Source organism: Lampris incognitus, chromosome 7 (assembly GCF_029633865.1).
Source record: "Lampris incognitus isolate fLamInc1 chromosome 7, fLamInc1.hap2, whole genome shotgun sequence".
Classification (NCBI taxonomy): Eukaryota; Metazoa; Chordata; class Actinopteri; order Lampriformes; family Lampridae; genus Lampris; species Lampris incognitus.
In genome coordinates this window covers 46,595,350-46,609,071 of record NC_079217.1, presented here as the reverse complement: position 1 = coordinate 46,609,071, position 13,722 = coordinate 46,595,350, and the positions used below count along the sequence as shown (strand labels likewise).

At 43.7% G+C, this 13,722-nt stretch overlaps 1 protein-coding gene across 1 annotated transcript in view; it reads right to left on the bottom strand.

Moving 5' to 3' along the window:
* Positions 1–13,722, bottom strand: part of nf1a (neurofibromin 1a) — a 316,227-nt gene that overhangs the window by 130,771 nt on the left and 171,734 nt on the right. The window contains exons 31-32 of the mRNA XM_056283131.1: positions 2,111–2,269; positions 1,263–1,360 (exon numbers count right to left, since the gene is read on the bottom strand). Coding sequence (XP_056139106.1) covers positions 1,263–1,360; positions 2,111–2,269 — 257 coding nt within the window. The remainder of the gene's footprint in view (positions 1–1,262; positions 1,361–2,110; positions 2,270–13,722) is intronic.

Below are 13,722 nucleotides of genomic sequence, written 5' to 3'. Positions count from 1 at the left end.
AAATTAATTTATCTTACCCTGCAGTGCACTAACAATGCTGGTCCTGGATGATGTTATCTGCAATCGTGATGACTGTGAGTGAGGCTTTTCCCTTTTGCATTGTGATCTGTAAACTCTCACCTCCAATTTAAGCTTGTCACCCACCATATCTAGTTTTGAATTTGTACATATCCCTGCATAGCATGGTAAAGTCTTTTTTGATGCCTTCTAGATGAAATCAGGTCCTTCTGTCTCCAAAAGTTATGTATAGCCTCTTGGAATATCGTTTTGACATCGATAGCTGCCATTGTAACTCTCTAGTCAGCCCGGGTAGCTTGTCCGAGTTAGCAACAGCAACTAAGGGGACGGGGCTTAGTGATAGGTCCACTGGGTATTTATCTTGACAGAATATAGATTTTAAAAACCGGTCGTTCTAGTAGTTTTTAAGTTCCAGTCGTTGTTTGGGACTGTTTCAATGGTTATTTTCAGTTCTTTTTTTTTTACATTTCACGTTTTATCGGCCCTGTCATGTTTGTTAGATTAGCAATATGTGTTTTCTGTTTTGTTTTTCAGATAATATTTTCACTTTTTCCATTTTCCTATTCAAGTTCAACCATGTCTCTCGGGAAGTTTCAATTGTTTAAAAATAGTATTATAGTTGTTAAAATGTTAATTTTGGTGTCAGTCGTTTCTTAACAGACATAGTAACAGATGCAATGCATTAATATCTCAATTGGGTATTTATCTTGACAGAATATGGCGTTTAAAAACTGGCGGTCATTTTGACCACCCAGAGTCGTTCCAGGTAGGAGTGAAATCCCGGTCGTTCTAGTGTTAAGAATGTCAATGCTGCAGCCAGACCAAAAACAACAAAAAAGATGAGAGCAACCTTTGTTATTGGGGTTTTTGGGGCAGGGCTTGCCTTATTCAAGCATACAATAGGCTGTTTTGCTGAGTGCCAATCAACTGTAACTTTTACAATAGGGAACGTTTTAAGGTTAAATCTGATGATACACCGTGCAAGAGCACTTTCAACTGAAGCAAAACAAGCCCAGAATGAATGCCCCAGTAACACACCGAAACCGATGTGAAACACAAGGATTCAGAGGACTTGGAATATATCCATTTACAGTTGGTAAGTACCAAATACCACATTCACCTCAAACATTTTCAGAAGATTCCAAAACCATGTTTTCAATTCCATTTAAGGTCTCACAGTTTTTCAGGTCTCTGCATTAGAAGTGGGCTTTCATTTAGAAGAGGTTATGCTACAAGTGCCTTACCGCCTGGCTGCATCAAAGTTGCTCTTCACAAAGTCATTAAAAGGCCTCATGTGCTCCTCTTTAGTAAACAGCACATGGTTGGCAATGCTCTGCAGGATCTAAAAGGGAAAAACAGGAAACAGAACCTGAACACTGAGGTGGTTTTCACATTTAAACCATTTGGTCCCCCATTTATGATCTTTTTGTTCAGCCCAGATCCATCTTGACTGGTGTAAATGTCCCATGAAGAGACTGGCATACATCAAACTAGTCCCAAAAAAGAAAGAAAAAAAAATGCAAAAAATGAGGGGTCTCAGTCTGTTTGCAATTAGATGGTGGTGTAGACCATCTCTGGTGAGAAATCAATTTTCAGAAGCTGAACTCGATTCAGGAAAAGACGAAGTGCTGCAATGTACTGTGGTTTCATGGTGGGATGCTTTGATTGCTTTAAAGATTAGAAAACTTTAAAAAAAAAGAAGAAAGAAAATGTTCGCCTACGACTCAATGAAAAATCCTGCACTCTACCTTCCTGCCAAACTTGTTCTCCATTTTACCTAGGTAGCAAGTTAAAAGAAAATAAATTCCTGCTTTAAACCCGTGTTCATATCCCTATTTCCTTATTTTTTGGTTTTATTTGAATGACAAGGTGCACTTGGCATCGCAACGTGAAGCAAACTGGGCCGAATAAAATTAATTTTGTAACTAATTTTAAAAAGTGTTATATGTACTTATATTTAATGTTGCCTGCATCACTTTTATGCAACAGCAAAATGACAAGACCATTGGATTTAAACTTGTGACCAACACAGCCTGGTGCATCTCAAAGCAATCACATCCTTACACTTGACAATATCACTCATCTCCATTACCTTGGACATGAGCTTGAGACCACGTTCTATCCTGGGGAGGGGTTTTTTGTCCAAGATGCCTGTCTCATAAGGAGACACGATTGCTGGGTTGATGAAGCGTAGGAACATTGCACTTCCCACCGCACCAATGCTGTTCTGAGGAAACCGTTGGCTCACGACCTGGGAGGACGAAGAGTGAAAAGGGAGGATGAGGGGACAGAAAAGGGGGGAGAAAAAAAATGAGGGGTGACAGGAGTGAGGGAAAGGTAAGGTAAGGTTTGAGAATGGGATGAGATATGAGCAAAAACACTAAAAATAAAAACCAACAAATTACAGGCCACAGTAATTAAATGATGTTACAATGGAGAGTAAAAGTCAATGAGTGAAGCAAAGATCTCCCTCCAAATACAGCTAGCCAGAGTAAGAGACAGAGGCAGATAAAGAGCAAGACAGATAATCCAGGAGATGCAGTTTTGACAATAAAAAGGACCTCTTCTGAGTAGGAAAAAATGACAAATCAGGGTTATGAAGGATGACGACTGGAATTCAGCACTCGAGAAAAGGCAGATGATAAAAGTGGAATTATGGCTTGTAGAGTGAAATGCTGAAAAACTGCTGAATTTGCTGTCTCTGACCTGTGGTGCTTCCTTCACCACCATGAAAAGGAATTTTCCTTTTTTCTTACCTACTCATATTCCCAGATTGACTTTTTGATAAACAGGCATTCATCGAAAACACATAAATGCACTCATAACTCCATAGTTCTTTCAGAACATGCTCCCTTAAAACTAGAGCTCATTCTTACTGGAGCTTTAAGCCTCCTACAGACTGTGCGATTTGGGCCATCTCAGATGAAAGATGACTAAACGTGGTGATATCTTTGGTCGTGGTTCAAAGACAGCGGTTAATACGGTCTTGCGACCGAAGATAACCTGAGACAAAAGTCTGACAATGTCAGAAATTTAGGATGACCATCTCACAATGTAACTGCTGCTATGACCTACGTCTACTAACCAACCAATAGAAATGCAGCACAAAATGATGCACTGATCAACGCGATGCAGAATCTTTGCTTGTGCTAAACACAAACAGACTGTTAGCATCTGTGAACCAAATGTGATGGATTCAACAAAACGAGCAACAAAACGAGCTGTGGCAACGATTGAAAGGACTCGATTCCTGCTTGGCGTCGTGTTGCTCTACCAGCGGCGTAGATTGATTACGCATGCTGATGACGTTTTTATGGACTTGCGTTGTAGCCTGCGATTCAGTAGTGTTATCACACAGTCTACACACATCAAACTTCATGTCATACCCAAGTTTATTAGATCCATATCGCACAGTGTGGCTTGCAATAAATAAACTTATAGGATTGCTAAAATCGCACAGTCTGTAGGAGGCTTTAGACCCCAGAACACCATGGCAATTTAAGATGTGCCTGTTGTCAGATGATGGATTTGCAGAGTTTCTTCCTAACCCAGGGGTAGGGAACCATGGGCCATGTGTAAGGGAGAAGCCCCTTTTAATCAAAGAACAGACTTTTGGATCACACTTGCATAACTGCCACAACATGCACAGCTCTCGTGGAGCGACTTAGTCAGAAGAGAGACAGCAAGCTAAACTCTGACCAGCACTCATGTTCTACCATCACCCCTAGTGGCAAGACAATAAAAGAAGAGACAAAAACCCCTCTTTGATAAGCAGACCTTTTTCAAAGGATATTCAACATCGAGATGATCTAGCCCTCTTCCTCCGGGACAAAGAGTGGACAGTTCCCCTTGTAAAAACAAGAGGCATCCTGGTCAAAATCTCCCATCTTGATTCATCATGATTCAACATCCCTAAACTTTGAACATGGTGCTCGAAGAGTTGACTCAAGCCGCTTTACCAAAACAAGGACAGACTATGATAGTGCCCTCGCACCCCCCCCACCCACACACACTGCCACACATGGGGGGGCTGCACCTACATACAAAGCCACAGCCATGCACCATGGCTTTGTTGCTGCGCTACGAGATAAATGAATAAAGACTGACGCTTCTACAGACTGAATCTAATCTAACTTTCTTTGTATTTTTAAACTTTTTATGTCCACTTCTGTTAATGGTAAACGTGATACTTGTACCTTATCCTACCAGTGAAGTTGTTAAACCTTAAGTTTCAGCAAATGTCTAAGTGTATTTATTCAGCTGATTGTATATTTATGAGAGCTTGGTTGGTACCATTCTGGTTGTGTCAACAAGAACTCTGCAAATTTATGATCGAAGCTGTCAGGAATCGGGAACACTTTGTCGTTTCATTTCATGTACTTGTGTACATGAAATAAAACTAAACACCGTCTCTGCCAGCCCACAGCAGTGCGACACAAAGACAAAAACACATCCAAAAACTACAAGAACACACATCCAAACTAATACAGATATCCACACTAAACAAAAATCACTGTCCAAGGGAACGAACGCCAGCCAGGACGACTGTCAGAACTGCCGGTCTGCATGGGCTAGCAGTTAGCTTAGCCTGCCCGGCCTCCCTGTCCTGTCAAACCACCCTCGGTGTTTCCTCTTCGGGTACAGCTCTAAGCAGGGGCTGTGGTTCTTTGGCCCACCGGATGCAGCAGACCAGGCTGCCACAGCCAATCCAACGCCAGCTCGCCCAGCCAGACACCCTCGAAACACCTCCCCGCGCTCCACACGACGACACCAAAAACACCACAGTCAATGCCAGGTGAGGCTGCCACCAGAACGCCTTTGGTTTTATTGTTAATGCTGGTCTACATGGGCTAGCAGTTAGCTTAGCCTGTCCCGCTTCCACGTCCTGTCAGACTGCCCTCAGTGTTACCTCCTCAGACGCAGCTCCAGGCAGGGCTGTGGTCTGGTCCCTGGGATGCAGCAGACCAAGCTCTCCCAGCCAATACAGCGCCAACTCTTCCAGCCATCAAACGAAGACAAAACTTAGACACAGACGCGGACAAAGACACTGCATGGACGGCACTGGTTGAGGTCGCTGCAAACGTGAATTTGCGTTGCCATCTTCCCACACCGGTACTGGGTGAGGCCGCTGCAAACGTGAATTCGCACCGCCATTGCATAGTGGGAACACCAAGCAATAACTGATACTACAAAAACAACAAAACATGTAAACATTGAATCAACCATTCGAATATCAGTTTCTCACCTGCCTCATAAGGTGACCCAGCCTCTTAAACGCTGCACTCCACATGTTGGTTGAGACACCCTCGAGGGCAGGGCAGACTAAGCCCCCTCTAAAACACTGTTACCCTCTCCTTGGCTCTGATCTTGTAGTCCTGTTCCTGGGCTCACTTTGACTGCACCCTGCATCTTCGACCCCTCCAATCCAGACAGGCTCCAACACCATTCTATTCCATCCTGTCCTCAGCACCCAACTCCAAGACATACAAGTATTCTTACAACCCTCCATTAACTTGTTCATTGTCCTTGTGCTTTTAATTCTATTGTTCCAACTGGCTTTTTAAACTTCAAGCAATTGCTCTAGGACTATATCTGCTGTTGCTTTAACTTGCTGTTTCTGAGAAAAGTGTTCAATCAGGGGGCGGCATGGTGGTGCAGTGGTTAGCGCGGTCGCCTCACAGCAAGAGGGTCCTGGGTTTGAGCCCCGGAGTAGTCCAACCTTGGGGGGTTTTCCCGGGTCATCCTCTGTGTGGAGTTTGCATGTTCTTGCTCCAACCACTGCAATATTTGGATAATACCCCCCCCCCCACTATGTGGTTTCTCAAATACAAAGCAGATCATTTAGATTTTGTAACTCTCTTAGAGAGGTATTTAGTACCATTTTGATAGAAACCCTCGACACCTGCTTCTCATTCCATGTGGGTTAAAAGATACTCTATACTTTATAGCGCTTGAACTAATGAGCCATAAGCCAAAGTCCTCCGGCATTAGATTTTTCAATTTGTGGAGACCTTTCCTCGATAGAAAGACTAGGCTTTCCCACGATGCCAGAAAAATATCCCGAATTGTATTATGTAGTTTTTCTATCTCACCATTATACCGAGGATGCTCAAGCCAGTTCATTCTTAGTGCCGGTCCCAAGTCCAGATAAATAGGGAGGGTTGCGTCAGGAAGGACAACCGGCATAAAATCTTTGCCAAATCAAATATGCTGATCAGAAATCAGATTTCCATACCAGATTGGTCGAGGCCAAGGTTAAAAAAAACCTGCCACCGGTACTGTTGTCCAACAGGGTGTCGGTGGAAACTATGCTACTGCTGGGGGAAGGAGCAGGAGAGGGGAAGGCAAGTCCAGAGGCAGCAGGACAGGAGTAAGGGTAAGAGTGTGGAGGTTAGTCAGAACTTTGAATCTTGGCACTTTGATTGGTAAAGGGTGAGAGCTGGCCGATATGATGGAGAGTAGGAAGACGATATACTGGTAAGAGACCAGGTGGAAGGGGAGTAAGGCCAGGAGTATCAGAGGTGGGTTCAACCTCTTCTACCATGGTGCAGATGGGAGGAGAAATGGGGTGGGGGTAATTCTGAAGGAAGATGTCAAGAGTCTGTTGGAGGTGAAGAGAGTGTCAGACAGAGTGATGAGTATGAAGCTGGAAAGTTAAGGTGTGTTGATGTGCATATTGCCCCACAAGTTGGTTGTGAGATGGAAAAGAAAAGAATAATTCAGGAGTGAGCTGGAGAAAGTGGTGGGGAGTGTATCCAAGGAGGAGAGAGTGGTGATTAGAGCAGACTTCAATGGGCATGTTGGTGAAGGGAATAGAGGTGATGAGGAGGTGATGGGCAGGTACGGTCTCAAGGAGTGGAATGTGGAAGGACAGATGGTGGATGTTGTGAAAAGGATGGAAATGGTTGTGGTGAATACATATTTAAAGATGAGGGAGGAACACAGGATTATGTATAAGAGTGGAGGAAAGTGCACATAGGCGGATATCTTATGCAGGAGGCACGATCTGAAAGGAATTGGAGACTGCAAGGTGGTGACAGGGGAGAACGTAGCTAGGCAGCATCGGATGGTGGTCTGCAGGATGACTTTGGAGACCAAGAAGAGGAAGCAAGTGAAGGCAGAGCCAAGGATCAAATGGTGGAAGTTGAAGAAGGAAGATTGTTGTTTGGAGTTCAGGGAGGAGTTAAGACGGGTACTGGGTGGTAGTGAAGAGTTGCCGGATGGCTGGGCAACCACTGCAGAAATAGTGTGGGAGACAGCTAGGAAGGTACTTGGTTTGTCATCAGGACAGAAAAAGGAAGACGAGGAGACTTGGTGGTGGAATGAGGAAGTACAGAAAAATACACAGAGAAAGATGTTGGCAAAGAAGAAGTGGGATAGTCAGAGAGATGAAGAAAGTAGAAAGGCGTACAAGGACATGCAGAGTAACTCGAAGAGAGAGGAGGCGAACACAAAGGAAAAGGCGTATGGTGAGTTGTATGAGAGGTTAGACACTAAGAAAGGAGAAAAGGACTTGTACTGATTGGCTAGACAGAGGGACCGAGCTGGGAAGAATGTGCCGCAGATTAGGACTATGAAGGATAGAGATGGAAATGTGCTGACAAGTGAGGAGAGTGTGTTGAGAAGGTGGAAGGAGTACTTTGAGGGGCTGAGGAATGAATAAAATGAGAGGGAGAGAAGGTTGGATGATGTGGGGCTAGTGAATCAGGAAGTGCAGGGGATTAGCAAGGAGGTGCACAAGACATACTTGTGGAGGCATGGAGGTGTTTAAGAGAGATGGCAGAAGGGTTTTTAGCTATACAAACTTGGAAAGTGAGAAGATGCCTGAGGAGTGGAGAAGAAGCATACTGGTACTGATTTTCAAGAATAGGGGTGATGTGCAGAGCTGTAGCAACTAGAGGCATAAAGTTGATCATCCACAGCATGAAGATATGGGAAAGAGTAATAGAAGCTAGGTTAAGAAGAGAGGTGACAATTAGCGAGCAGCAGTATGGTTTCATGCTACAAAACAGCACTACACATGCAATGTTTGCTTTCAGAATGTTGATTGAGAAGTATAGAGAAGGCCAGAAGGAGTTACATTGTGTCTTTGTGGATTTAGAGAAAGCATATGACAGGGTGCCAAGAGAGGAGGTGTGGTATCGTATTAGGAAGTCGGGAGTTGCAGAGAAGTATGTAGGAGTGGTGCAGGATATGTATGAGGGCAGTGGGACAATGGTGAGGAGTGCGGTTGGAATGACAGATGGGTTCAAGGTGGAGGTAGGATTACATCAAGGATTGGCTCTGAGCCCTTTCTTGTTTGTAATGGTAATGGACAGGTTGACGCCCAAGACCAGGCATGAGTCTCCGTGGATTATGATGTTTGCGGATGACATTGTGATCTGCAGCGAGAGCAGGGAGGAGATTGTGGAGAGCCTGGAGAGGTGGAGGTATGCACTGAAGAGAAGTGGGATAAAAGTCAGTAGGAGCAAGACGGAATACATATGCGTGAACGAGAGGGAGGACTATGGAATTGGGAGGATGCAAGTAGTGGTGGTGAATAAGGTGGATGAGTTTAAATACTTGGGGTCAACTTTTCAGGGTAACAGGTAATACAGAAGACAGGTGAAGAAGAGAGTGCAGGCAGGGTGGAGTAGGTGGAGAAGAGTGACAGGAGTGATTTGCAACAGAAGGGTACCAGTAAGAGTTAAAGGGAAGGTTTACAAGATGGTAGTGAGACCAGCTATGTTATATGGTTTGGAGACAGTGGCACTGACAAAAAGACAGGAGGTGGAGCTGGAGGTGGCAGAGTTGAAGATGCTAAGATTTTCATTAGGAGTGACGAAGAAGGACAGGATTAGGAACGAGTACATTAGAGGGACAGCTCAGGTTGGACGGTTTGGAGACAACGCAAGAGAAGCAAGACTGAGATGGCTGTGACATGTGTGGAGGAGAGATGCAGGGTACACTGGGAGAAGGATGCTGAATATGGAGCTGTCAGGGAAGAGGAAAATAGGAAGGCCAAAGAGGAGGTTTATGGATGTAGTGAGGGAGAACATGCAGGTGGCTGGTGTGACAGAGGAAGATGCAGAGGACAGGAAGAGATGGAAAAGGATGACCTGCTATGGCGACCCCTAACGGGAGCAGCCGAAAATAGCAGTAGTAGATCATTATAGTTATTATTACTTTTATCACTATCATTATTGCCATTTCCTTTTCCACCTTTTTTTATTTCTTTTTTGTGTTATTCTTTTCTAAAGGGATTCAATATGGGATTGCTACAGGTATTGCATTACATTTCTGAACCATATTATTTTATACCTCTTGCACATTTGATATTCAGCTGTATGACTCAGTAGCTTTATTGATGCATTTAAAAGACAATAAAAATGTTCTGGGAAAAACAGGATGATAACCAGCATTACATTTAAAAACCTACACCTCAGTTATAACTTGTAGCTATGAACAGGGTCCAAATCTTAAAAATCCAGTCCAATGATTTCAATTCGGTCAGGGAAGATTTACCATGGGACTGAAGTCAGGAGTGTAATTTTTCAACTTCGGATATATCTTCTGACCTGTTAAAACTGTTCTTGCACATTGTCTCTGAGCACAGCTAATTCTCAGTGGGTTGCATGCCAAGCAAGTACCAAGCACAACCCCTATTGTTCCCTATACACCAATCAGCCAAAACATGAACACCACCTGATATTGGGTAGGTCCCCCTCGCGCTGCCAAAACAGCTCTGATTAGTCAAGGCATGGACTCCACAAGACCTCTGAAGGTATCCTCTCATATCTGGCACCACGACATTAGCAGCAGATGCTTTAAGTTCTGTAAATTGTAAGGTGGGCCTCCATGTATCAGAGTTGTTTTTCCAGCACATCCCACAGATACTCGATCGGATTGAAATCTGGGGAATTTGGAGGCCAGGCAACACCTTGAACTTCTTGTCATGTTCTTCAAACAATTCCTTAACAATTTTTACAATGTGGATTCAGTGCAGGTAAATGAATTAGAAAAACAGCTGCAATTTCACCATTTTTATCTTATCTGGTAGAATAAAAGAAACGGTGGCTTGCAGAAGAGGCTTCAATTAATGAAGTGGTAGCAGTGGAGGAGAACCATCCTTCTGTAATAAGTACAAAATCGAGACTATGTTTAGTCATGGAATCATCAATGTCATAATATTTTTTGGACAATGATCTTATATTCAATGGAGCAAATTTTAGCTTTTGGACTTTAGGTCTAGCAGTTGCCATATCAGCTTTCTTCAAATTGATATTAGCTTAATTTTGTACTGGTAGGCTTCTCTTCATAAGCTAGGGGTTATTTTAGTTTCTTATTCCAACAGGAATACTATATTGAATATTATACCATGATCACAGAAAACGCTTGTTTCTGATTGATTCTGGAGGGCGTGTGTTGAGCTGAAGTTTAACCACTTTTCTAAATTAATAAGCTGGCCCCAGTATAAACCTAATTACCCATAACTGATTTTAATATTTCTTTCAACTTATTTGGAGAACACAACAATTTTGACAAATGGGACTGCAGAAGGAAAAGAAATGAAAATATAGACAAACAAAAACAGCACAAGGAATTGGTACTTGCAGAACTTAAAAAAATAGAAGAGGATAAGGATGAAATCAATACAAAAAAGCCAACAAATTGGGAAATTACACTGAAAGATTTTCTCGACAAAAAAACAGAAGAACACTGACTTAGGTATGTACAGCGCAGACACTCTCAATGATACCTTGCATTAATTTTACACCTAAGTTCAGTCCACTAGGCCACAGGGCAAATATAGCATCACCAGTGTGGTTGCATTAGCAGCTGTGTAGCTGTTACCAGAGAGCTCGAGCATCTTGGAACTCTACCATTGTAACCTTACCAACTATAAAACCTAATTGTTTTTTGTACACTATCAAATAGTGCCACTATGTCACCAAAGTCTGCCTTTTTACTAGCGCCAAACAGCCAGGAAAAAAAGGAATTTAATGTTGAGCAGCTCACACAGTGATTGGTCAACAGAAAAGGCAGGCCACTCAAAAGTAAACTTATAAATCTCAGCTTTACATAGGAAGCAACTGTAAACTTCTACCTGAAATGGTCACAATATTATTAAGGAAAATATTCACATTACTGTTGGTGTTGAATGTGACAGTTTTGACCATATTGTTTGAGCAAAAAATTCTAAAAACATTATGATATGTAGAATTTGGTCCATACATGCTGGATCACGCTATTCCCCCGAGTTCCCCCTCCCCCCTGAACAGGCACCCCGACTGACCAGAGGAGGCGCTAGTGCAGTGACCAGGACACACCCACATCTGGCTTCCCACCCGGAGGTAACACAGGGATTTTATACCGGATCGTCGCTTTGAATCCCCATGGTATTGGTAGGCAATGGAATAGACCGCTACACTACCCAGATGCCCCGAGGCAATTTTTTTTTTTTTATTGTGAGGAGAGGGACCAACGTACCAAAAATGATAACTCTAGGTCCAACAGAGTGAGGGGCATGAGCTCTCAACGTTAATCCTTTAATTAATCACCCGTATTAGCACCACGGTGTGGACAAAATCTTAGCAAAATGCCATCAACCTATTCTGGGCCTAGATAAATATTATAAAGCAGGACTGGAATGTCTAGCCTAAAAGCTGTGGGAGGCAAGTTGTGGCAAAATTTATTCTGCTTATTCAAGATGATGCTGCTGATGGTAGCCTCGGTTCTGTGCCCTCTTGAACTTTTTTCTTTCTTTTTGTTTATTTGTTTAGCTTCCAGCGCCCACTCACTGATCACATACTGCAGGGAGGAACTTCTAAGCCTCCAACTGTCCACTGGACAAACTGAACAGACTTTTTACCGACTTTAATTGAACATTTTAACAAAAGTCTAGCAGAGCTTTTGGCTCTGTGTGGGCTGCAGCAGAAACACTGACGGGGTAAGCGGGCCGACACGCTCGTTAAATTGCGACAGCGGCGATTCCGAACCGCACTACCGTCAATCCACCTGGCGAATGTCCGTTCTTGGACCAACAAGATGGACGAACTCCTGGGGTTAAAACTGTGAGAAAATGGACCAAGGAGTCAAAACTGGAGCTCCAGGCCTGCCTTAACTGGACTGACTGGAGCGTTGTTGAGGCTGCATCTACAGACCTGGACGAACTTATAGACACTGTGACATCTTTCATCAGCTTTTGTGAGCACATATGTGTGCCCACCAAAACTTGCTGCACCTTCAACAACAATAAGGTTCACAGCTAAACTCAGGCAGCTTTGTCAAGCCAAAGAGGAAGCAGGAGTGGAGATAGGATCCAGTACAACCAAGCCAGAAATACACTCACAAACCAGATCAGACTGGCAAAAAGGTGCTACTCTGAATAGTAGAAAAACAGGTTTTCTGGCAATGACCCTACATCAGTCTGGGGAGGTTTGAAAGACATGACCAACTAAAGGAGACCCCCCCACACACACACACACACACACACACACACACACTGCAGGGAACTATCAACTGGCTGATGATCTAAATCGGTTTTACTGCAAGTTTGATAAGTGCCCTTTGACACCCCTCACCCTCTCCAGCCACAGCACACAACCAACTGTACCTCCTGCCAGCCCCTCTCCCCTTCCCCCGATCCCCACCTGCATTCAGGATCTGTGTTGAGGACGTGCACCAGCTCTTCCAGAGACAGAAGACCAGGAAGGCACCGGGCCAAGATAGCGTGTCACCCTCCTGTCTTAAAGTCTGTGCTGAGCAGCTGGCCCCCATTTTCACACTGATCTTCCACAGATCACCAGAGCTGTGTGAAGTCCCCTCCTGCTTCAAGACTTCCACTATCATCTTGGTCCCCAAGAAACCCTGCATCACAGGATTAAATGACTACAGGGCTATTGCCCTAACATCTGTGGTCATGAAATCCCTCGAGAGAATGTCTTTATGCATGATCAATAATCTGGGTTAGAAAATCAAAAAGTTGAATCAATTCATCTGGACACAATGTTGTGTCCAGATGAATTGGTAGGGGGTGCAGCTGGTTGTGTATTGTGGCTGGAGAGGGTGAGGGGTGTGAAAGTTTGCTTTTCAGACCTGCAGTACAACCCATTTAGGTCGTCAGCCAGCTAATGGTTCCCTGTAGCATAGGAGGATGATCTCCTGTAGCTGGTAATGTCTTTCAAACCAGTCCAGACTGATGATGGGTCGTTGGCAGAAAACCCAATTTTCAACTTTTCAGTGTAGCACCTTGTTGCCTCTCTGATCTGCTTTGTGAGTGTATTTCTGGTGTATTTCCAGCACTGTGTGCTTGGTCCTCAGCAACCAAAATCTTGTTGTAATAAAAAGATTTGCAGAGAAAATATAAAGCATATTTGTAATGCCTCGATTTAGTCACTTTAGTATCAAACCTAAACTAATCATTCCCTGGTTCTACCTGCTGATCATGAACTATCCCTCTAACTACAGGTGGAGAGGTGTCGTTGCTATGACACAGCTGTATGATGGTGGCTACGAATGTTCCTTTATACAGTTTTGAGGTACTGTTTCTGCGCTAATGACAGTTCTCCCAATGGAACTTACATCCATAGTTTGTCTAACTATGGATGTAACTATGGACAACGCTTTTTGGAAACACACCCCTGGAATCTGAGGTTTAGTACAGTATTGCTTAGCTGAGTGTGCAAGCTGAGTGCCATCTGTGGGTAGCATGCCAATGTTACA